The sequence below is a fragment of the Prionailurus viverrinus genome, chromosome B2 (genome assembly GCF_022837055.1).
Source record: "Prionailurus viverrinus isolate Anna chromosome B2, UM_Priviv_1.0, whole genome shotgun sequence".
Taxonomy (NCBI): Eukaryota; Metazoa; Chordata; class Mammalia; order Carnivora; family Felidae; genus Prionailurus; species Prionailurus viverrinus.
In genome coordinates this window covers 62,771,777-62,796,817 of record NC_062565.1, presented here as the reverse complement: position 1 = coordinate 62,796,817, position 25,041 = coordinate 62,771,777, and the positions used below count along the sequence as shown (strand labels likewise).

The following is a 25,041-nucleotide window of genomic DNA, read 5'->3' as shown; positions in this document are numbered from 1 at the left end:
TCATTACAATTATTAAGCCTGCCCTGGGTTAATGCTGAAGAAAGTTATTGGCATAAATTGTTTAAGAACAACATGCTACTCCTCTCAAAATTGGAAATATTAATTGCTAGAAATTTTGTCCAAAATTTAAGACAGTTTGCTACAGGGAAAAATCACAAGTCTGGTCTTCTTGGGCCAACATTTGAGAGAATTCTAGTAAGCTTTGGATACAGCTAATCTTCCTTTGATGATTATTATGCTCTGTTTTACTTTGGTAGGAACTGTATGAGGAGATAAAAACATAAATCCTAAGGCTATCTGTAGCTTTTTTTGTTTTGTTTTTACCTTTATGATACCCTGGATGATGATGTTTATACATAACATGTGTCTTAATTTTATCTTGAGACCAGTTTGTGGTAATTGACTTTCCAAGGGTCAGAGAATTTATAGTGGGAAAAAACCAGGCTGTGTCCTAGCTCCTTCCTCACATTAATGACTTGAGACTACTTCTTGATGAACTATCTTACCATCCCTCTTCCCCAACTTATAGAACAGAAAGATGTAAATAATCTCCTGTAGTACCCGCTCTGAATATGACTTTATGCTCATGAGATAATATGGCCGTAAGTGATCTCTCACCCTCTGGTGTGATCATTATCTGCAAGCATGACTTTAAATGCACAATTTCAAAGCCCTAATTACAATTTTTAGTAAATATATAATTGAGTAATTAATACTAATTTGTTACCTTGGGTTATGTTTCAATTGTAGTTTATCCTACAAGATTCACTGAAAATTAAATCACTTCCAAGTTAGATTTTCTATACATACCAAACTAAAAAAAAATTAATGAACATAATGTGGTTCAATAGTCTGATGACAATATTCTCTAAGCATAAGTTATTATTTTGATGTTCTATGGTGTATAACTTTGGGATCTCAGTCTTTCATATGCCCTTGTGTTGAACCAAACCTAAGTCTGTGTTTTGAGGAAGTTCTTGGTGGTTCTTCCTTGTACTATTTGTACTATTTTGTGTCAGGGGGGTGGTCTTCTGGATATCCATCCATATCTCCTTCATCCTACCCTTAATTCTGCCCTTAATTCACCCCAAATACTTGCCAGCAAGTTTGACCTTGAACTTCATGCTGCCGAAAAGTGATTCAATTTTCAGCAGAATTATTTGGAGCTTCAACTCTGGGGCTAAACTGTGAGGATGAATTGTGGCTTTGCCATTTGTGATATTGGCAAAATTATGGACCTCAGTTTCTTTATTTGTAAAATGGAAATAATGACAGAACTTGCTTTAAAGGTTAATTTGTTGGCTTAAATGGATATTTATAAATAGTTGTAAAGTTTCATAAGCACTAAGAAAGCTTGAAAGTATTACCCAAACCTCTGTTTTGAGAAATTATATTTATGGGTAATTTCTTGAAGTAGAATGTTCTCTCTTTTATTCAGCCATATCATGGGATAACTTTGTACTTGTAGCACAGTTTTTTGACTCTGTGAAAAACTGTTTTCAGTGATTGTATTTGGGTGTTAAGTATCTACTTGTATTAGGATTCTCCAAAGAAGCAGAACCAGTAGGATGTGTGTATGTATGTGTGTGTGTATGTGAACATAGATTTATTTGAAGAAATTGAGTCATTACTTGTGGGCCTGGCAAGTCTAAATCTGGAAGGCAGGCTGGCAGCTGGAGACCCATGGAAGAGTTGATATTGCAGCCCTAGTCTAAAGACTGTTTGGGGGAAGAATTTCTTTTTACTTGGGGGACCTCAGTCTTTTTCTCTTAAGACCATTAACTGATTTTGTGAGGCTCACCCACATTATGGAGGGTAATCTGCTTTACTCAAAGTCTGTCTAGTTAAATGTTAATCTCACTTGAAAAATACTTCACAGTGACACCTAGATTGGTGTTTGACCACTATCTAGATACTGTGGTCTAGTCAAGTTGAGACAAAAATTAACCATCACATTTCCCTTTAGGAAAGAACATAAGAATCACCTTTATAGAGCTCAGAGGATTTATAAAGAGGTTATTGATAAAGAATTTAATATGTAATTCAGCATGTTTTATGAGAGGCACTTCTTGGTTGGTCTTCTGCTTCTGTAGGGGAAATGCGGGTTTTTATCTTAGGAACACTGTGAACTACATAACTAACTGAGGTTTCCATGTGTACATTAGTCACTGGGTATCTCAGAGCCATCACTTGGCACAGCTCCAGACAGCAGTCTAGGACCTTGAGGCATACATTTGAGGTACTAAATTAGTCTCTGTGTCACTTTGATTGTCTTTGCTCATATTATTTATATATATAATCAGTGTCTTTTCCAAATGTTCCCATTACGTGCTCTTCTTTCTTTTCATTATAAATACATCAAGTTATTGTTATTCTATTTGTTGGTCTGTGTGTCCCCCAAGATGCTAAGTCCCTTGAAGTAGGGACCACATTTTGTTCACTGTTGAATCACCACTTCCTAATACAGTATGTAGATAGCAACTGGATAAAGCACAGCATCTTCAGGATCTACTTCAGGATAAAGCACAGCATACTTACTACATAAAATTATCTTCCAATCTGTATAAAATACCCTAGGAATTTTAGAAATGAAATTCTAGATTTGAGAGAAAAAGAGGTACTAGATAATGCTAGGCATTCGTCTGCAAAGTTGACAAAACTCTGAACTAGTTAAAAGAATAGGATCGGAATGCTGACCTTCAATTCCGATCTTTGTGACTCTTCTCTTTGGCTGAAAATTACTTATTAAGGGGCACCTGGGTAGCTCAGTAGGTTGAGCATCTGATTTTGACTCAGGTCATGATCTTGTAGTTTGTGAGTTCAAGCCTCACATAGGGCATGCTGCTGTCAGATTGTCAGCCTGGATCCTGCTTCAGATCCTCTGTCCCCCTCTTTGTCCCTCCTCTACTTGTGCTTTCACAAAAATAAGTAAATATTTTTAAAAAATAGAAAAAGAAAATTGCTTATTAAAAGCAAGCTGGCCCCTCTTACTGGAGTTTCATGGTTTCGGTGAGGAGTAAGTTGTACTCACAGACACCCCTCAAAAGGCTTTAAGGCCTTTTACATAGGTGGTTGCTATCAGAAGAATCATTTTCACCATGAATTGCTTGTCTTTATGTAACACTAAGAAATGCTACATGTATCTGGCTAGGTGTTTTGAGGTGACTTTAGTGGATGAAACTCATAGATGAGTCTTATCAATTTAGCTGGTTTTCAGATGTTGATCTGTTAGTTTACCTATGATCAAGAAGGCCTAAATATTCCCCTTAGCTTAACTAAACTTTAGACAGGCTGCTTCACTCTAGACCACTGGCCTCTCAGACTAGAAAGTCATATGGTATAAATGTACAAGCAGGAGTCCAAATCAAGAGATTGTTGGTAAACTGAGATTAAAGAAAATTAGGTGTTCTTCCCTAGTTGGTAATATTTACCATTTTGACTTTGGAATTATTTTTGTTTAAAGAGCCATAGCTATTGTCTAATATGAGAAAATCCTTTATTAATCACTACTAGCTAAACATTAATTTTTGAAAAAGTCTTTTCATTCCAGTGGGCTTAGTTTCTTCCCCTATGACAGTGTTGAACTTTACCTGAGCCCTATGCGCTTGGAAAACAGCAATAGTCAGGAAGTCCCCGTAGCCTTTCATGTTCTGTGAAACAACTTACTGCAAAGATCCACCCTTCTGTCATTCGATAAGACTCTCAGATGAATCCCCTGTATACTTGTGACAAACTCAGAAACAGACCCTCCAAATTGCTATTCGTTGTCTCAGAAATTACTAGGGCAATCGTTTGTTCCCACTGACCAGTCTGAACAAACTACTTGCTAACTTAACTTGACCAAACTTCAGTTAGGTGTCTTGCTTTCCACAGGCCCCTAAACTCTGGCCCATCCTTGAGTTTAAATAAGTACTGGAAGACAAGCCAAGCACTGGAAGGTGGAACAGTCCCCCGCAGAGTTGGCTGGCCACAGAGAAAGACACTTCTTGTTCAACTACCTGATCACACCATCTGCTCACCCTTCTTCCACATCTGGTTCTTTCTAGTCTTGTTGACTCTTCCCTGTAAAAGAAGAGTCCTTTCTGCCTGGCATCTGAGATGCTCCTAGATTTTACAGTTGGAGTGTTCTCCCTATTGCAATAGTCTTTACAAATGAAATTTCTCCTTACCTAAGTCTGAATTTGCTTCTTGACACCTGAATATAATTGCCATTTTCATTGACTAACCAAATTTCTTCTGTCTCTACATTCTGTGATTCTCACTTCTGTTGTTGCCAGCCCAGTTATGGATTTAACTACAGAAGTGTTTAGGGGAAGATGATTTTGTCATCCTAGAAAATTTTGTGCAGACTGACATGCTGAAGATATATTTGTTTTCATATTCTTCAGCGAAGTAATATTAATTTATAGAATTTAATTGATTTTGATATAGGTAACTTGAAAAAACTAAAACTTGTAACATTTTCCAAGAAGCTGAGAATGATTTAAAATTTACAATCTAAATTTTCTGAAGCAGTGGTTTATTGACTTCAACTTTTTAAAATTGTGACTGTATGTTTTTAGAGAGTTCTCTGAAGCCAGCCTGAAAGTTCAGGTTGGCCTCTCTCTTCTGTCTCCTGTTGCATATGTGCAAGTAATCACCAAACTAGTGAAACAACAACTACATTTGAAGAGGATTTGCAAGGTAAAGTGGGTGCAATAGAACCACACAATGGACTATAGAACCAAATCTATTTAAGATCGCCTGCTATTTTACTTAGCCATGCTTTTCTGCTACAATTAGCTACTGGCCTCACCGCCCCCATGGCAGCTGATGATGCATGTTTTCTGTTTTATGCCTCTACTACCAGCCTGAAGAATATCTCCATGGAATTTGTGGTTATTTGATTTGGGGACTTAATAATCTAGGAGGAACAGTAGAAACTTCATGGTACCATGAGAATGACCCCAGAGTAGAAGAAAGAGGATGTGGGCTCTAACACTATGTGTGTTATTTACTTATGGTGATCTTATGTTGCTTAACCTCTTCTGAGTCTGTTCCTATAGAATAACTAATTCCATCTTCATGTGACAATCTTAAGGGCAAAAAGACAGTATAGGGTAATAAGAGCTTTTAATATTGAAATATTTTTACTTTCACATTTGTATTTTCCGTCTTTAGTAGATTGTGAGCTACCTGAAACAGAGGCCCTATATTCTTCCATCTAGCATAGAGGCAAACACGTCATAGTTATTCAGTAAACACTTTTGGATGAGCAACTTGCTGTGAATGTATGACTGGAAGCAATGCTAAAATAAACTCCGCCAACAATTCAACAGACATTTATTGTGTGAACATTATTGTGCTAGGTCCCTTAAGAGATACAAAAATGGATCAGACATGAATCCTGCCCTCTAGGCACTTACAGTCCACCAGAGGATATCAGAAATGTGTTTAAATAACAAGGTAGAAGTTTCTTTAAAAGTTCTAAGAGAGGTACAGAAGCATTGCCATAAGAGTTAACAGGAGAAATTATTTTTAGCTTGGAGAATCATGAGAACTTTCACGAAGATGAAATATGAGGTGTACCTTGAAGCATAGAAAAAATGTGGATGTGGGGGAAGGGGAAGGGCTACCTCTCCAAGGGCCCAAAGATCTTGGCAGGTCAAGAGTACAGTGGGCTCAGGACTCAGAGGGAATGGCCCAGGGCTGTCTAAGGGGACAGCTGCGAGGCAGTTTTGGCAGAGGACGCGGATGTGCGTGTGCAGTGGAAACTTAGAAGGAGTAGACTCAAAAGAGAGCTTCCTTAAAATTAAGATTACTTGATACTTATTGACCTGCCTGTACTTTTTCCCTTCTAGATTAAAAAACAAACAAAAAGCACCACTACAACTTGGCATCTTTCTTAGAGTAACAAATAAGTTACCCTAACATTTTCAAGTATGCAATTTCTGGTTAATTTTCATACAGTAATATTGAGTTACTAGAACTGGAGAAAAATAGAAGTGAAAAAAATATAAGATTTAATTTTATGGCAGTGACTGTTGTAGCTTTACAGGAAATATTAGTCTAATATATTGAATTTGTTTTTTAAACACAGAATTTATGTTTTCAAATATATGCTTATTGAGGGTTTTTTCCAATCAAGATCTTACAGTTTGAAATTGGAAACTGCCTACATGGTTTTCATTCACTCAATGGGTCACTGAGATGGAGCTAAGCCTGAGTACACATATGTATATCTACACCTACACATAGGTCTGTACATATACATATATGTATGTATATATGTGTATTTATAGACACATGAATATAGGAAGAGAATGAGAAATTGACTAAATATTTCTATCACCAGAAAGTCATCTTATAAATTTAATAAGCATTTAATATTACAATTACATTATAATTGGCATGAAGTTGATTCTATAGAAAAATCACTCCTTATGTTATATTCTGATGTTGCTTTTATTTTTTAAAATATGGTTAAAAATATATTTTTAACATCTTTACATTGAGAACATTATAAGTATCTGACAGGAATTCAGCCTGAGCTGGGCATTTTTAAGGCTCTAGCTTAGTGGTGCACTTGAGTGTTGAAGCACCTTTGTCTCTGCCTGGACTCATGGCCTTCAGGGCCGGGTCCCCCAGGTCATGGGTAGCCGGAGCCAGCTCACTTGGGTTTCTGACAGACCACAGAAGACCATGCAGCTTAGGTTTAACGACAAACTAATCTAAATAAACATTCTCGGAAGTTTGAAGACCCCGATCTCCTTTCCACTCCCTATAGTTCCTCAGCCTGGAAGTCACAATCTCATCATCCGTTAAAAGGATGGCAAAATTGCTGAAATCCTTTGTGCCATGTTTCCTTTCATGAGACTTTGAGAAAGCAGGAGACATCACCGGTGTGGCTTTCCACAACAGAGGACACTGGGGGCCCTTTTGTAGTCAGCTCACCTCAGACTTCCCACTTTTCAAACCAGAGATAAAGCGTCTACCCAAACACATCCACACCCCTTTTCCTTCCACTAGAGAATATACAGATAAGATTTTTTTAAAGTCCTGAATAAGTTCATTTTTTGTGTATGCTATGAAGAACTATCGTACAAGTAGTTTCTTTTGTGAAACATGCAATGGACTTCATTACTTCTAATAAACATTTTCCCTGTATTATGTTTTGTATGGCAACGTACTGTGTCCTACCAGTAGTTGTCTTTTTGCCACAAAAATATAGAAAAAAACATAATATTTAGGTAAGAGTATGATGGCAGATTTCTGACAAGCCCCATTTACATGGTACATTGTTCCAAAGGATGTTTGAGTAGAAAATACAGAAGCACTATACAAACCTACTATTACATTTGAGAAATCATTAGCCTCAAAGGAGTAATAACGGTATGCTATTAAAACTGTGAATACATTTTCAGTATCTGTATTGAAAAAAAAAATTTATAAAGATGTAAATTTCTGTTCAACAAATCCAAAATAAAATGCACTAAAAAACTGATATGTAGACAAAAGTTTATTTACACCATACAACATTTTAAATATTTTATACACAGTTGCAGCAGAGAAAGCTACTCAGAGCTTTCTAGAGAAAACTGCAATAATAAAGATGTGAAATATATTATTCATATAAAAGTGAGATTATTACTTTATTGCATTTAAAGCAATGAAGAATGTAGCTCAACAAACATTCATTTAATGACAAAAACTTTGCTTTTATATTATAAAGTAAAAAGTGTAGTAATGGCCAAACAGACTGTTATAAACTTTAAAAACTGCATAAATATATACATTGTGCTTCATGGTGAAGTTTTTTGAAAACTAAACCATATGAAGCGGTCACAACATGAATCGTTGCTTGAGGTTTATCTATAAAGATTACCTTACAAATCCATTCCACGGGTACTTACAACACAGGATGGTCAGAACTGTACACCTGGTCCTCTCTCCACTAGCCTCACTAGTGAGAAGTTCCCACACGCAAACACCACTGACACTTGGCACATGAAGGTCCTGACAGAGCATAGTCACACTGTCCAGATAGAAATGTCAGGCTTCCCAAGTCTTAAGTGTCAGTGCAAGAAATGTTTTTATGTCCACCTCAGTCCATTTTGACTTTGTTAAACTTCAGTTTGAAAGTCACCCTCCTGCACGTCCAGAGGCAAATTCAGACACTTCTCCCACTCTGCTGGCCTCAGTTCCAAAGCGTCCTTTGCCTCTGTATCTAAGACATTGATTGTGGTGTAATGTTGGTATTCACTGGGGTTTTTGAAAGTGTCCCATGGATTCTTGTTTGGTGCTGGGTTTTCCTGTTGAGAAGAGAGGAGAGGAAAGTCATTTATCTGATGACAAGGATTGCCACTTGTTGAAGTTCCCAGGAAGACAGCATGCTTGTGACCTTAATCCAGTTTGTATGATTCAGAGATGATTTGAAATTGTGGCCAGCTGCAGGAAATGGTTTTGATTTTAGTTTTCTTTCATTGAACAAACTGATGAACACCTTCTTTATGTTATTCTAAAATTTTCCACTAATCAAAGGAATGGAATCATTTTTGGAAGGCAAAGTAGATGATGTTTTGTTTTCAGTGTCTTGTGAGATGTCAGTATAGCTCTATACTCAGGTAGGAAGGAGCGTTAGTGTTAAGACTAAATGTAGAAAATTTGGGGTGCCTGGGTGGCTCAGTTGGTTTAGCGTCCAACTTTTGATTTTGGCTCAGGTCATGATCTCACGGTTCATGGGATCAGGCCCCATATAGGGCTCTGTGCTATCAGCACAGAGCCTGCTTGGGATTCTCTCTCTTCTTCTTTATCTCAAAATAAATAAACATTTAGATGTAGAAAAATTAAGTATTTTGGCTGAAGCTTTGGTGAGATAAACAAAATCTGAGGATATGTAATGAGGCGTATTATGTAATACGAAAAACAGTCCCCAAACTGGCCATAACTGAATTTCATTAACTTTGCTTAGTTACATACAGATCCAAATTCAAGAAATTATCCTTTTTTAGAATATTAAAATGCCACTGTGTCCCTTGTGTAATCTATTTTCTTCCCTGCTGTAAGTTCCCACAACTTTCTATATATTTGGGTGGCACACTAATTTAGCAAAAATCATTCTTCCCTTCAAAGAGTACAGATATTTGGAAAATATATCCAGCAATATAAGGGGTTTTAAATAATGTCCACAGGCCAGCCTTCATTATGTTTCACAGTACACACCCTCTTACTACCTAAGATTTAAGATCTGCTTAATTATGACTCCACTCAGACCTTCCATGTTGTAGGGGCTCAATAAATATGAATAGACATTATTCAAAGTTTCTATAGCCTGATATTTTGCTAAGATTTAGCAGTGAACTTATTTTACATAGTGTTATTTAAATATTTCTGTAAAATGAGGGAATTTGAATGTGATAGACTAAGCTGAATAACATCAAAGAACAAGAAGGAAATCATGACTGAATTCTCTTTAGACCAAGTTAGACTATAACACTTAACCAGCTATAATTGTTGAATGTGTCCTTTATTCCTCCCCCTTCTACCCTAAATTCTAGCCTTCAACTGACTGTAATTAATTAGCAGGGGGAACATAAAACAGGTACTGGAATGATTATCTGGGTTCCCCTGACCATATTAAAAATCATTCTCAAGTATAGATCAACAGAAGAGACAAACTATAGAAATATTTATCATAACTAGAAATTAAATTATACCCTTCAATACATTAGATAGTTTTTAACACTTATTAGCCTTAATCATGAGGACATACAAGAAAATAGCTACTTGTTAAGACATGATAAAATTTTAACCTTTAGGATATGTGCACGGGATTAATTCTGATTTAGTCTATTATCCTAAAGTATTATGAACTGTATAGTCTTGTAACTCTTCCCTTCCCCCTCCTTCCTTGCTCCCTTCAACTAATATTTATCAGCTGCTCTGTGCTGGGCATGATATTAGACACTAGGGAGAATAAAGATGGAAAACCAACATGGTTCGCTAGGAAGCATAAGATTTAAAGCCTGACACGCGCAGATCCAAATTCCAGTTGTTCTGTTTCATATGAAGGTAATTCTGAGTAATTGACTTGGTTTCCATGAACCTCAACTTTAATGTTGGCAGAACAGAGATATACTTTGTATTGTGGGCCAAAGGAATTGGCAACATGTGCAGATTACCTATATAGTGGGGTTGCAAAAACAAAAAAGTTAAGGGGCCTAGCATAACACCCAGTATTTAATAAATGGTTACTATATATAATAATACTTACCATAAGGTGTTTATAGTTAAATGAAGGTGTAAAATATATAGTTATATCTGTGTCTATAATCTAGGAAAAGTGTGGAAGGAGGGCAGATAAGGGTGGAGATAAGGCTTCTTTTTATGGAAAGCATATAAACCTTTCTGAGAAAAGTGACATTAGAATTATCATAGAAGGATGAGCTTGGTCATAAAGACGTGTGATTGGAGGTTGGGTGGCTGAACAGGCATGCATACTGAGAAGTAAAAATCCAGAGAACATGCAAATAGGACCACTCTGAGAACAATTTATTTTAGGTGGAATGAAAAAGAACAGAATAACTAGGTAGAAGGTGAACTGAAAGCCAGATCATAAGGGACAATGTATTCCAGGGCACTCAATTTGGAATTTACTTTGTAGGCAATAGGGAATGGTTGAACATTTCAGGGCACTATAGTGACCTGAATAATCAATCACTGATTGAAAGGTTCACTGATGTGAATTCTGCTGAATCAAGCCACAGCAAGGATTTATCCATCTTAAAGGCTGTGTCTTAAAGGAGCTTTCTGGGAATCCTTAGTTTGACAAAGTTCAATTAGTTCAGTCCTAAAAAAATTCAAGGTATCAAGGTATTTTCTCATTTGCTTTGAAAACAGGGATTTCACTATGTTTGGAACAGATGCAATTTTCCATTTATATTTTGAAGATCAAGCACCATGGATCCATGAACTAAAATGATGAGTTTAAGACTTTGTCACAATGTCTAGACTCTAATTTCACTGTATTATTGCCAATATATGACTGATTGAATTTCTGAGAGGTTCTATTACTGGGTAATAATAAGGTTGGCTTTCTTATTCATCTCCTCTGGCCTCCTATGGTATTCCCAATTGTACTGTGGTTCTTGCCATTGTTCACAAATGTGTGGACACCCTTTAGGTCTGAGGCCCATGCTGCTTTAGTTGTGAAGAGCTACTGTATCCAGCAGTAGAACTCAACCAAACAGAGAACCACACATAAAAAATCAAAAAGTGAAGATAGCTTAAGGGACCTATAGGACAACATCAAGTGAAACAACATTTCAAAGTGCTGAAAGCAAAAATCCCAACCAAGAATACAAAAATAGTAAAAATAATGACTACAGCAATTAGTTATGGAATGCATACACACACAAATGTGAAATGTAACATCAAAAACATCAAATGTCGGGGGGAGGCAGTTAAAATGTAGAATTTTAGGGGCGCCTGGGTGGCGCAGTCAGTTAAGCGTCCGACTTCAGCCAGGTCACGATCTCGCGGTCCGTGAGTTCGAGCCCCGCGTCGGGCTCTGGGCTGATGGCTCAGAGCCTGGAGCCTGTTTCCGATTCTGTGTCTCCCTCTCTCTCTGCCCCTCCCCCGTTCATGCTCTGTCTCTCTCTGTCCCAAAAATAAATAAAAACGTTGAAAAAAAAATTTTTTAAAAAAATGTAGAATTTTAGAATGTGTGCAAACTTAACTTGCTATTAATGTAGACTGGCACATATATAGGCTGATACGTGTAAGTCTCATGGTAACAACAAAGCTAAAACCTATAGTAGATACGTAAAATTAAAGACAAGCATCAAACCACAAGGGAAGGGAGCAAGAGAAGACAAAGGGAACAAAGAAGAACTATAAAAACAGGCAGAAAACAAATTATAAAATGGCAATTAAGTACATACCTATCTGTAATGACTTTAAATGTAAATAGACTAAATTCTTCCACCAAAAGACAGAGTGGCTGAATGGATAAAAAAACAAGACACATTTATGCTGCCTATAAGAGACTCACCTCTGGTTTAAGGACACACAGGCTAAAAGTGAAGGGATGAAAAAAGTTTCATGCAAATGGAAACCACGAAAAAACTGCAGTAGCTATACTTAAGTCAGACAAAATCAACTTTAAAACAAAGACTAATAAAACACAATGGGCATTACATAATGATAAAGGGGTCAATCCAAAAGAAGATATAAATTTGTATCTATGCACCCAACCTAGAAGCATGTAAATAAATAAAGCATATATTACCACAGACCTAAAGGGAGAAATTGATAATGATACAATTATACTAGGGGACTATAACACCTCACTTATATTAATGATAGATCATGCAGAAAGAAAGTCAAACATCAGCCTCAAATGACCCATTAAAGATGGATTTAATAGATACATGCAGAATACCCATTCTTCTCAAGTGCTCATGGAACATTCTCCAGGATAGGTTATTTGTTAGGCCACAAAACAAGTCTCAATAAATTTAAGAAGACTGAAATCATCTTTTTAGAACACAATTGTATGGAACAGAAAATCAGTCACAAAAATAACATCAAAGAAATAAAATACCTTGAGACAAAAATTAAAATAAAACATAATTTATGTGATACAGTAAATGCAGTTCTAAGAGTGAAGTTCACAGGGATACAGACCTACCTCAAGAAACAAGAAATATCTCAAACATTCTAACTTTACACCTTAAGGAATTAGAAAAAGAACAAAGCCCAAAGTTAGCAGAAAGAAGGAAATAAAGATCAGAGTGTAAATAAATGAAATAGAGATGAAAAAAGACAATAGTAAAACCAATGAAACAAAGAGCTTGTTCTAAGAAAAAAAGAGAAAGGGTTCAAATAAATAGAAATAAAAGAGGAGATGTTATAACTAATATAAAAAAACGATCCTAACAGATTACTATGAACAATTATATGCCAAATTGGACATAACAAATGTAACAAAATTGGACAGCCTAAAATAAATGAAAAAATTCCTAGAAACAGACAATTTTCCAAGACTGAATCATGAAGAAATAGAAAATGAATAGACTGATTACTAGCAAGGAGATTGAATCAGTAATCAAAAACCTCCCAACAAACAGAAGTCCAGGACCAGATGGCTTTACTGGTAAATTCTATCAAGTAATCAAAGAAGATTTAATACCAATCCTTCTCAAACTCTTCCAAAAAATTGAAAAAGAGGGAGCACTTCCAAACTCATGAGGCCAGTATTACCCTGATACCAAAACTAGAAAAGGATGCCACATAAAAGGAAATTACAGGCTATTATCCCTGATGAACACAGATGTAAAAACCCTCTACAAAATATTAGCAATATGAATTTTCAGCAATACATTAAAAAGATCATTCATATACCATGATCAAGTGTGCTTTATTCCAGAGACACAGATGGTTCAATGTCTGCAAATCAAACAATGTTATACACCACATTAATGAAATGAAGGATAAAAATTATATAATCACTTCAATGGATGCAGAAAAAAACATCTAAAAAAATTCAACATCATTTCATAATAAAAACTCTTAACAAAGTGGTTATAGAATGAATGTACCACAACATAATAAAGGCTATATATGTCAAGCCCACAGCCAACATTACACTTGGTGGTAAAAAGCTAACAGCTTTTCCTCTAAGATCAAGAACAAGACAAAGATGCCCACTCTTGCCACTTTTATTCAATACACTATTAGAAGTCCTAGCTGAAGCAATTAGGTAAGAAAAGGAAATAAATAACATCCACATTGGAAAAAAACCCATAAAATTATGAGTAAAAAACTGTAAGGAGGTGCCTGGTGGCTCAGTCAGTTGAGTGCCCGACTTTGACTCAGGTCATGATCTCACAGTTTTTGAGTTCCAGCCCTGCATCAGGCTCACTGCACTCTGTGCTGAGCATACCTGGGATCCTCTGTCTCCCTCTCTCTCTGCCCCTTCCCTACTAGTGCCCTCTTTCTAAAAAAAAAAAAAATTAAAATCAAAACGAAACAAAAAAAACCCATAAAGAATCCACCAAAAAACTTACAACCAACAAATTCAGTAAAGTGGCAGGATACAAAATCAATACACAAAAATGTTTTGTGTTCTTGTACTCTAGCAACAAACTATTAGAGAAATCAAGAAAACAATTCAATTTACAACTCCACAAAAAAGAATAAAGTATCTAGGAATAAATAGGGGTAAGAGGTAAAAGACTTACAAAGTGAAAACTATAAGAAATTGATGAGAGATATTGTAGAAGATGCAAATAAATGGAAAGATATGCCATGCTCATGGACTGGAAGAATTAATAATGTGCAAATGTCATATTACCCAAAACAATCTATAGATTTGATATAATCCCTAAAAAAGAGCAATGACATTTTTCACAGAAATAGAACAATTCTAAATTTTTTTTTTTTTTTAACGTTTATTTATTTTTGGGACAGAGAGAGACAGAGCACGAACAGGGGAGGGGCAGAGAGAGAGGGAGACACAGAATCGGAAACAGGCTCCAGGCTCTGAGCCATCAGCCCAGAGCCTGACGCGGGGCTCGAACTCCCAGACCGCGAGATCGTGACCTGGCTGAAGTCGGACGCTTAACCGACTGCGCCACCCAGGCGCCCCAGAAATAGAACAATTCTAAAATTTATATGGAACTACAAAAGATCCTAAATAGCTAAAGCAATCTGGAGTAAAAAGAACAAAGCTGGAGCCCTCATTCTCCCTGATTTCAAACTATATAGCAAAGCTATAGTAAGCAAAACAGTATAGTATTGGCATAAAAACAGACATATAGATTAATGAAACAGAATAAAGAGCTCTGAAATAAACCCATGCCTATATGTTCAATTAATTTACAACAAAAGAGGCAGGAATAGACAATGGGGGGAAGGACAGTCTCTTCAAGAAATGGTGTTGAAAGAACTGGACAGAGGCATGTGAAATAAGTAAATTGGACTACTGTCTTCTACCATATACAAAAATTAACTCAAGATGAATTAAAAACTTGGAAAATAAGATTAAAAAACATAAAACTCCAAGACGAAAACATTGGCAGAAAGCTCTTTGACACAGGTCTTGGCAATATTTTTTTTTTTTTTTTTGGATCTGACTCTAAAGGCAATGGTACAAAGTGGACAAAATAAACAAATGGTACTACATCAAAATAAAAAGGTTCTGCACAGCAAAGGAAACCATCAACTAAATAAAAAATTAACTGAATGGGAGAAGATATTTGCAAATAATACATATGATGAGGTATTAACATCCAAAATATATAAAGGACTCATACACTGAATAACAACAACAACAAAAATATGGGCATAGGTTCTGAATACATGTTTTTCTAAAGAATATACAGATGAATAATAGGTGAGGTGCTCAACATCACTAATCAGCAGGGAAATGCAAACCAAAACCACAATGAGGTATCTCATGCTTGTGAAAATGGCTATTATCAAAAAGACAAGAAATATAAAATGTTGGCAAGAATGTGGAGAAAAAGGAAAGCTTATGCACTGTTGGTGGCAATGTCAATTGGTATAGCCACTATGGAAAACACTGTGGAGGATCCTAAACTAAAAATAGAACCATCATATGATCCAGCAATTCCACTTCTGGGTCTTTATCTGAAGAAAATGAGAATTCTGATTTGAAAAGACATTTTGCACCCTTATGTTCATTGCAACACTATTTACATAGCCAAGATATGGAAAACATCCCAAGTGTACAATTTATGGACAAATGGATAAAGAAGATGTATATATATACACACACATACACACACACACACACACACACACACACACAGTGAAATACTACTCATAGAGAATGAAATTTTGCCTTTTGTGACAGCATGTATAGACTAGAGGTCATTATGCTTATGCAATAAGTCAGACAAATACCATATGATTTTGCTTATATGTACAATAAAAAAATGAAGAAACAAAACTAATAAATTAAAAGAATAGCTTGGTTACCAGTGGGGAGGGGGTTTGGGAGAAAGTTGAAATGGGAACAGGAGGTCAAAAGGTACACACTTCTAAGATAAATAAGTCATGGAGATGTAATATACAGAATGGTGACAATAGTCAACAATATTGTATATTTCATACCTTTATATGCTGATAGGAGGAAACTAGATCAACTGGGTGACCATTTTGCATATATACAAATATGAAACCATTATGTTGTATGCCTGAAACTAATGCTGTTAATTGTCCCCCAATAAAAAAATTATAAACTCAATATAAGCCAACATACATGAAGCTTCCAACAATGCTAATTTTGGTCTTTGGCTGTATACACAGAAATGGAATGTTAGCTGAATATGAGAATTCAGGGCCAGCTGGACCACATCAGGGCCACCTGAGAATTTTCCATAGTTCATGGGTCCAGGAGCAGACTAGCTGTCACTTCTGGGCAAGTCCCTCCCTTCCTTCATCTGTCCATTTCTCTTTTCCTCCTTCCCTTTCTCTCTTCTTTCTTTCCTTCCTTCTTCCAACCTACCAATTCTGGGGACAAGGGAAAGAAAATATATTTATTCTATATTTTAAAAAAGCAAGAATTTGGAGAAGTTCTTGGGGGAAAGAGATCTTACTGGTGAATAGTTTGTGAGACACACTCAAAATAAGAGAATTCTTTTAACACCACCTTTTCTTTGTAGTGTGATTTAGATGTTGTCCTGCCTGGAAGCAGGGAAATGGACTAAATGGTCTTTTGGGTTCCCTTTGATTCCCCAAATTCTACATAATTACCATCATTTGCAGTGCTAGGCAGGTGTTGTGAGTTAGTAGCCAGAAAAAAAAAAGGAAAAGACTTTGAGATTTTTTGTTTTGAAAATGTCTTTCTGTATCCAATTATGCAATTTTTCATTAGCAATGTGCCACACGAATTATGACTGAATTAAGGATAATGAACCCACTCACATGTTCATTATTAATCAAAACTGAATAAGGAACTCTTTTTTTCTTCTGTTCTCAGATATTTAGGACAATAGTCAAGCAGCAATGACAACTCTATCCTTCCCACTCCTAACCTCCCAAATGATAAATATTTATAAATCTTTTCTAGAAAAGGCGTGCTGCTGCAGGGATGTAGTGTAATTAGTAAGCTATTTTGGTTGTCAGGAAACTGAGATACAGATATTTGTGCCATTAATGATTTAATACCCAGACCATACAACTAGGGGAAATTACAATCATATTATAGCAGTCAGCCAGCTGTAGCTGTTGCATAAGGCCTTCAGATTTGTAAACATAACCCTCTCCTTTTTTTAAACAAATGACGTTTCTTCAATTTATTTCAATGTTAGCTTTCAATATTCCAAAATGAGTAGCTAATGTGTTTAGGTCTAATCTCAAGGGTGCAATTCTCATTTGCCTGGCAAACTAAAAATTGACGGCCCAATATTAGGAAGAGTAGATAAGAAAGAACCACTCATTACATATAGGTGTCTTCTATATGCCCAGGATTGTGTTGATGATAACAAATAATGCATGGTTTTTGCTGTATGGAGGAAAAATAGGTTGATATAAATGTTAATTATTTACAGACTAATTAAGAGTTAAGGTCTATTGTATTTCTTATAATCTTCATTTAACAAACACAGATGGAACTATCAGAAACATTCAATAAATTAAGAGCAGCTATGTACTGATAAATTACCATGACTAGCATTGTACCAGTACTGAGAGGAATACAAGAAAACAAAATTATGTAAATTCTTGTTCTCATAAGCTGATGTTACTAATCAGGAAGCTAGGACTTAGATTCATAACACACATATACAAGACTCACTAGAGTTAGAAGGTGATCAAACACCACATCTCTTAGAGTGATTTATATATACCATATATATATATTGGGAGGAGGGGGAGGGCTGCAAAGGTATAAGGCAGAGCAAAAGCATTATTTTTGGAGTGAGAAACAGTGGAGTCAGATGGCAGTCAGGTAGAGCTGATTCTCAGCTTCTTAACCTAGCTGCTTTGGAAAGTGTTATGAGAACCAAAGAAGGCATTAATTAATTATTTATTTCTATGTTCAATCTAGGAAAAATTGAGCTGGGTCACTTGCTCAAGATCAGATAGTTCTTGGTTGAGCTTTTCACTGGTATACTGATTTCTGGACTCCCCATCCAGTGCTCTCACAAATAATTACATAGCCTTCTCTGGAGCTATGATTGTGCCATGCACATGGTAACTGCAAAATACCATTTGATGAATTCCTAATACTCAGATTGTAGTAGTGCAGATGAATGAGAAGAAAATGGTTCAATCAACAATCAAAGTCTCCAATGTTGATGTGTTTCTCAAAATTCTTGTCATAAAACAAGTGAATCTACTGGAGACAAACCCTAATACTTTGTTTCAGGTAACAGTGTATATTCATATACATATGTATATATATGAACATATATACACAGTTTATGTGTGTATACACACACATTTTATGACCTTAAAATACCAGACATTCAAATGAAAATGGAAAAACTATTTGAGTATATGAATTAACTGACTTTTAATGATGAAAAAAGCACCAGGTGAACCTAACACATTTTTGATGTATAACTAATTCCAATTAAAGCTTATAAATGAAAATGTTTAAAATATGAATAAAAATGTTTAAAGAGTATCATTCCTAATTTGTTTCTTAGTACATTCCAAAATACAGTTCGGAACATTATTTTTTTTTCCCTGTGTATGCCACTTTTGGGTTCACAAGACAATTAAAAGCTCCTGGAGGGCAAGGATAAGAGCTGGCATGCCACATCATCAGTGTGGTGCCGGGCACTGATGAGGCAAAGTGTACTCACCATACTGCTTGTATTTGGTATATCCCGAAATCTGTCCAAAGTTTGAAATTTCTGATTCAGCTCCTGAAAGAGTTCCATATGCCTCTTCCTTGTATGCATGACCTTCTGCAAAAGAGAACAGAATCATTATCATTTCTAATTTGATTTATACATTTTAAAACGAGCTTTAAGATGTTCACTTTAACTAATAAGGAAAATCAAGTTTGGCAGGAACCAGGAAGTCCCCAAAGACACCAAAAATGCAAATAAGTTGCAGCCAATCCTTGTTTCCTACTCAGCACTTCTTAAACATGAAGAATTGGCTTTATTTCCACTTACAAGATTACCAAAACATAGTTTTCTCTTGTGGGTGCATTAAAAATGTAGCAGTCATTCCTCTGTAAGATTTTCATCACTCAAAGTTAAAGCTGTTTTACAAAAAATTATAATATAAAAAAATATTTAAAAATTTGGACTTGTAAAGCACCCAAGTCTCTCAATGTTTGTCATGGGAAATATTACTTTTTTTATGTTTTATTTCCATAAACACTAAAATCCTAGCCGGCTGTACTAAAGGGGGAGCAAACTCCCAGGCACTGCCTTTTAAGGCTGACTCAAAGCACTAAAGTGTCTGAAATATATGTGAAACCTAAAATCTTACACTTTCCTTGAATAATGATTGAGCTTTGCAGAAGGAAAATCTGACCCATAGGTTTCATATATTTGTTCACGAGATGGTACGGAATTTTAATGAAAGGACTCAGAGCATAAATTGTGTAGCTGATGAGCTTCTCAAATCACTGATACAAATATCTTAATACTCTTCATCCCTGGCTACATCCTTGTCTCCCAACTTCATCGTAACTCAACAAATAGAGTCCTAAATAAAAATGACCTCAGGGTAAGTATCATGCACTGAATCTTTTTCTATTACAGCGCAGCTTACAGAGGAGATAATAAATCCCCTGTATTTACAAGTGTTATTTTAAGGGAGAAAATGCCTTCTTCAATTTTGGTTTTAAAAGTTAAAAATCAATATTTAAGTGATTTTCCAAGATTGTGACTCCATGTTTGCGTAAGATTTTATAGTATTGTAAAGCATGTGCTTCATAACTCACCATTTGCTCATGTGGGTTTTGGAGGTGTATGATATTCATGCTTCAGCTATGATTTGAACATGTGGTTTATTGTTTTAATTACCAAATATTTTCAAAAGGAAAAGAAATATATCTTTGGGGGAAGATCTATAATGCCTGGTTTTCTTCTAAAAAGACATTGTAGAGAACACTATCTCCTTGAGAAAAAAAAAGGCAAAAGAGAAATGCAAATTAAATCTTTAACATACTTGAAAAAGTCTTATTCTGTTATGCCAAATTTAATTTCCTATATTTAATGAATCTGTGTTAGGCAATACTTTGTTTAGCTAATTTGTTCTATTTTCACTAGCCTACTTTTATGAGAGAATTCCGACATTTTAAGTCTTGCTCTAACCAAATTATTTTCATCGTTGCTCCTCTTAGTTCTAGGAGTTGGCTGTTGACAAATCAGGTGGTTGAGGATGAGAACATGGCAACATTACTCATGATGAGGACATGAAACATAGCAAGCAATTACAGAGTGATTAACTTCCCATCAGTTTTGGGGAGAGTACAGGAAACAGATTTGCAGGATTTACAGAGAAACACCAGGCAAACATAATTTGACTAGCAATGGCTGATGGAGATTTATGAGAGGGAGGATTTGCGTAAGCAATTCAGTGGAGGGATTTTGAGGACCATGTAAACTGGCAAACATAATGAAATACATTCTATCCCTGGGGACTCAAATATTCCCTTGCAGTACCAGGGCCTAAGACACTGATTAAAATGCTGATTTGTGTTACAAGGAATACCTTTAAAACAAAACTATAGTCATCAGAATATTAACTGTGGCTCTAACACTACAAATAGTGTTTTTCATAATAATGAATCTTACCATGTAGCTATTTTCTGCTAGGGTGCAGTAGGACTAAAGTCACGCTACTGACATTTCTCTAAAGATACTTTGTTCTGTCAGTTAATACATATTCATGAGCACCACAGATTGTGCTAGATGCTGAAGTAACAATGGTGTGCAAAATCCGGTACAGTCTCTCCCCTCTTACAGCTTGAGGTATGTAATGGAGGACATAGGCATTAATCACATAAGAACTCAAATACGTGTTATTTTAGAACTGAGATAAGTAAAAGAAATGGTGTGGCTATGAGAGTAAGTGATAGGGGAATTCGCTAAAATAAATGCAAGGGAGGCAGATTCCCAAATTTTTACATACTCTTTTTTAAGTTGAAAATTCTCAAATCAGTTATTCTTGCATCTTGTTTGTTCTCTCTTCCATTTTATAAAATTCATAGAATTTCTAGTATAATTTTTAATCCTATGCCCTTTCCTCAGTGAGATTGTTGTTTTCCAAAGACGAGAAACACATTTTCTTGTAAGATAATTGATGTTATTGGCACAGCTTCCTCATTTTAAGGTGGGCCTATGATGATTTTGTCTGTGCAGTCTCCATTTACCTTTCATCATGAGAGACCCAACTTTGCACCAGGGAGTTATGCTTTGTCATGGTGGTGGAAATGTCAGTGAAGGTCCCTAATGTCTGCTGGCTAAGTCAGTTCATCCATATCCTTCCAACAAAACTCTCTTCTGTTAGTCAAAGTCGCTCTATGTCTCTTGCAACCAACTATTTCTATTGGATAAAGCATGTTTAATGAAGCAAAGTGTTAAATATATCCCATGGCAATTAGGATATGTTAATTGATAGGACTTTTTATAATCCTATTGACTGAATAGGCCACAGCTGATTCTGAACTGAGCGGATTTTATTTTGAGGAGCTATGTTGCTAGAACATACTCACAAATATATATGGTGGACTCAAATTTTATATAACCAAAAAACATTTGCAATGTTCTACACAGAATGATGGAAAGAAAAATTTGGATGCTGAAATCTGGGCCCCTTCCTACCTAGATACATTAATTGCAAATACATCCTCATGCCTCAATTCTAATTTGAAATTGTCACCTTGGCACAGCCAGAAATCACCATACCAATGATGGCCTGATGGTTCTGACAGAAGTACCACATAAGAGCTGCCAATCAAGAGCTCACATATCTGTCATGGGCTCAGTTTGATTTCCATGCATGATTCCTTCTTGTTCACTGACTTAAGTACACCTTTCAGCTTTTGTAGTGGGGAAGCTTCCATTGATATGAAAGACAGTATCACGGTGAATATTGGAGAGTTTCCAACCCAGCAATGTTTTGGGATAAAAACATGCTGTGGTTTTAGTTTCCATAAATAATAAGGGTTTCCCCTTATTTATTTGTCTGAATAATTATTTATCTGCAGCACACATGCCTTTGATGGTCTTAACCACCTAATTAGAAGTTTCTATACAATATATCCTACTGGTCCATTTTAATGGCTACTTTTGGATTTTACTCACCTTAAGTATCTGTTCACTTTTTTTGTTCTTTTGTGACCCAAACATATCTTGTGTCCCAAAGAAATTGATTTCTGTGAAAAACTCAATTTTCTAAAAACCTTGTGAAGATGATAAAACTACACCTCATGTATATTTTCTTTTTAAATAAAAAAACATATTCTAATTGACACTATATATAAAATTCAGGTTGCTTTAGTTATAATACCTGCCAAATAACATAGGTATCTTTTGCAGTAAAGAGAAATGCTAGGTAATGCTCTCTCGCACTCAGGTTATTATGACATGTTTTGAAGCTGTGTATGAACCCCCATCCTGAGAGGACCAGCAACCTAACTGCACAAAAGTATCTCCTGAAATAGCTTATTTCATAAAACTCTTATCTTTTATTTTATGTCTTGGTAACTCAAGGGAGGCTGCCTTAATTGTTTATATAAAAGAAAAAAGTGATAGGTTGTAAAGTGCCTTTATGAAATTGTAGACATTAGGCAAAAAAATCAGGGTGTGAACAAACCTGTATGTTTTCAACCTCTACCCTATCTCAGGCTCTCTTCTAGAATAAATACTTGGGACATGTCAAATCTAACAGCTCTGGGCCTGGACACACTTGAATTTAGATCTCAGTTCTATCACTTTCAAATTGTGTGGTCTGAGGCACAAAATGCCACCTCCTTGTAGCTCCAGTTTTAGTAGTCAGAATAACCTTATAGGGTTGTTCTGAAGAGTTAGAAAGGGATATAAATCATTTATCACTGGAGGACATAGGTTAGAGCCACGTAAGAAATGGTAGCCATTATTACCTTTCTCAATCCTCACAATAACCAGGAAGGTAGTAGTCATTATCACCCTTTGTTGATTAGGAGGAGACTGAAGTTCAGGTAGGCTAAGTAAAGCTCCCAAGCTTGTATCAGTGGTGAGACAGCTGGAACGCATTTTGAATCCAAAGTAAATTCTTTTTGTGTGCTGTTTAGAAACATTCCATATTCAGGGAGCACCCTCCTTTAGATTACTCAAATTTGTGATTATGCCCTATTCAGATGGAAAAGCAGGTGAAACAAACAAGGGTAGGTTTGGTGCTTTCTGTAGTAAGTCCATAAACTGGATATTGATCACCCTGCAACTGTCCCATAAAGTACTGCAACTATGTTTTAAAGGGCTGATCTCCATATCTTGTCTCTGAACACCTTGTGGACATTTATCTTTGTATCCCTGACACCTAACACAGTGTTTGATATTTAGTAGGTGGTCAAGAAATGTCCACAGGATAAATGAAATTACTGTGACGGCATAGGTATACAGGCCAGGGAAGGTGCTTGTAACATAGAAGGCTATCTATCATAAATCTTGCCTTCTCTCCTTCCAGTTGAGGTCCCCCTGCTGAAGAGAAGACTTCTTTCATTGGCCCCGATGGAAACCCTGCCTGCTCATTCTGATGCTGTTGTGATCTCTTATTTTCCATACAAGTGGAAATAAAGGGCCTGCAGGTGGGTTTGAAACAAACTACTTGGAGGTTTTCTTTTCTAAATTCAGAAGTGTGAATCACTAAGTCTAAACTACAGATAAGATAGGCATTTCTATATGTAGAATTTTAGAAACAGATTGTTAGAAAAAGTTGGAGAATCTCTCAACTATAAACTTTAGAGTAAGGGGCCTGGAAATCATGTGCTACAGAATTTAGACACTACTTTGCCTAAATTACCCTTTCTAGCCTTAGGAATATAGACACCTATACTGTCATTGTCCATATTTACTAGTATACTCCTAGGGTTATTTTTCTTCTTTTTTGCATTGCATAGGAATCCTCAATACAGAGTGGGCTGTTGAATACCAGTCTGAAGTAAATGAAAACTAATGTTAAGGAAGCAACATACACTGCAGGAATTAATCTTGATTCTTGAAGTTGTGTTGTGAAAAGGGAATGATTTATATACCTTTCTCTGGCCAGAGCCCCAGAGTATCCCTAAGACAGAACCTGGAGCCCCATGGAATGCTTAACATTACTAGCATCTAGTTATGTTTCAAGCATGTTTCTCTTTGAATAAATAAATATTCAGGACTTAAATTAGACAAGGGATCTAAAAAAGAACTGAGTAAGGTCTATGTCATTTTTTATTTTGTCACTGTCACTCAAGGATATACTTGGCTGCAGATACTTGCAACAGTTTATTTTAGTATTATAGAAAATATGGATGTAGCAAAGGACTGGGTTGCTCAAACATTTCCTCTCAGAGTGTACTGATTGCCTAACAGAGTGCACTTACTGCAGGGGATCAGTGACAAAGGAAATTGAAATGCTTGATATTTAGAAAATAATATAATTTTTATCTTCTGTGCCATAGCTTAGTTGTGTTAACAATATAAAATTAATATAAAATATTTTATCTTACTTATGTTCCCCAAAATCTAAAAATTCAAGTCCCCACAACGATGGGCCATGATTATCCTGGACTGATGCCTTCTTGTGCTCTCTGCTCACCATGACTTCTCCCCAGTTTGAGAAGCATAGGTTTACTGGATGTGTGGAGTTCATTAGGAAATTCAAAGGAACATTCTAAGGTGTTTTTAAGAGGCTACATGGTTCCATGGAAGAATGTGTCAAGGTTGATCCTCATGTTTTTAGAAGGGAAGATAAAAATAAATACCTCTCCATCCATTTTATATGTAACATGGAATGGATAATATTGTCTATTGCAGTTGAGATATTTGTAACTGCATTCCTAATCATTCCTTGAGATTTGCCCTCAACTCAAGACAGACAATT

General features: G+C 35.9%; 1 protein-coding gene across 3 annotated transcripts in view; it reads right to left on the bottom strand.

Annotated features, from left to right (window-relative positions):
• Positions 1 to 7,715: 7,715 nt before the first annotated feature.
• ADGRB3 (adhesion G protein-coupled receptor B3) overlaps positions 7,716 to 25,041 on the bottom strand; it is a 724,938-nt gene continuing 707,612 nt past the window's right edge. For 2 of the 3 annotated variants that reach the window (XM_047860848.1, XM_047860847.1), the window contains exons 30-31: positions 18,819 to 18,923; positions 7,716 to 8,291 (exon numbers count right to left, since the gene is read on the bottom strand). In XM_047860848.1, the coding sequence (XP_047716804.1) occupies positions 8,103 to 8,291; positions 18,819 to 18,923 (294 nt within the window). In that variant the 3' untranslated portion in view covers positions 7,716 to 8,102. The remainder of the gene's footprint in view (positions 8,292 to 18,818; positions 18,924 to 25,041) is intronic. The other variant, XM_047860849.1, reaches the window with a different exon arrangement.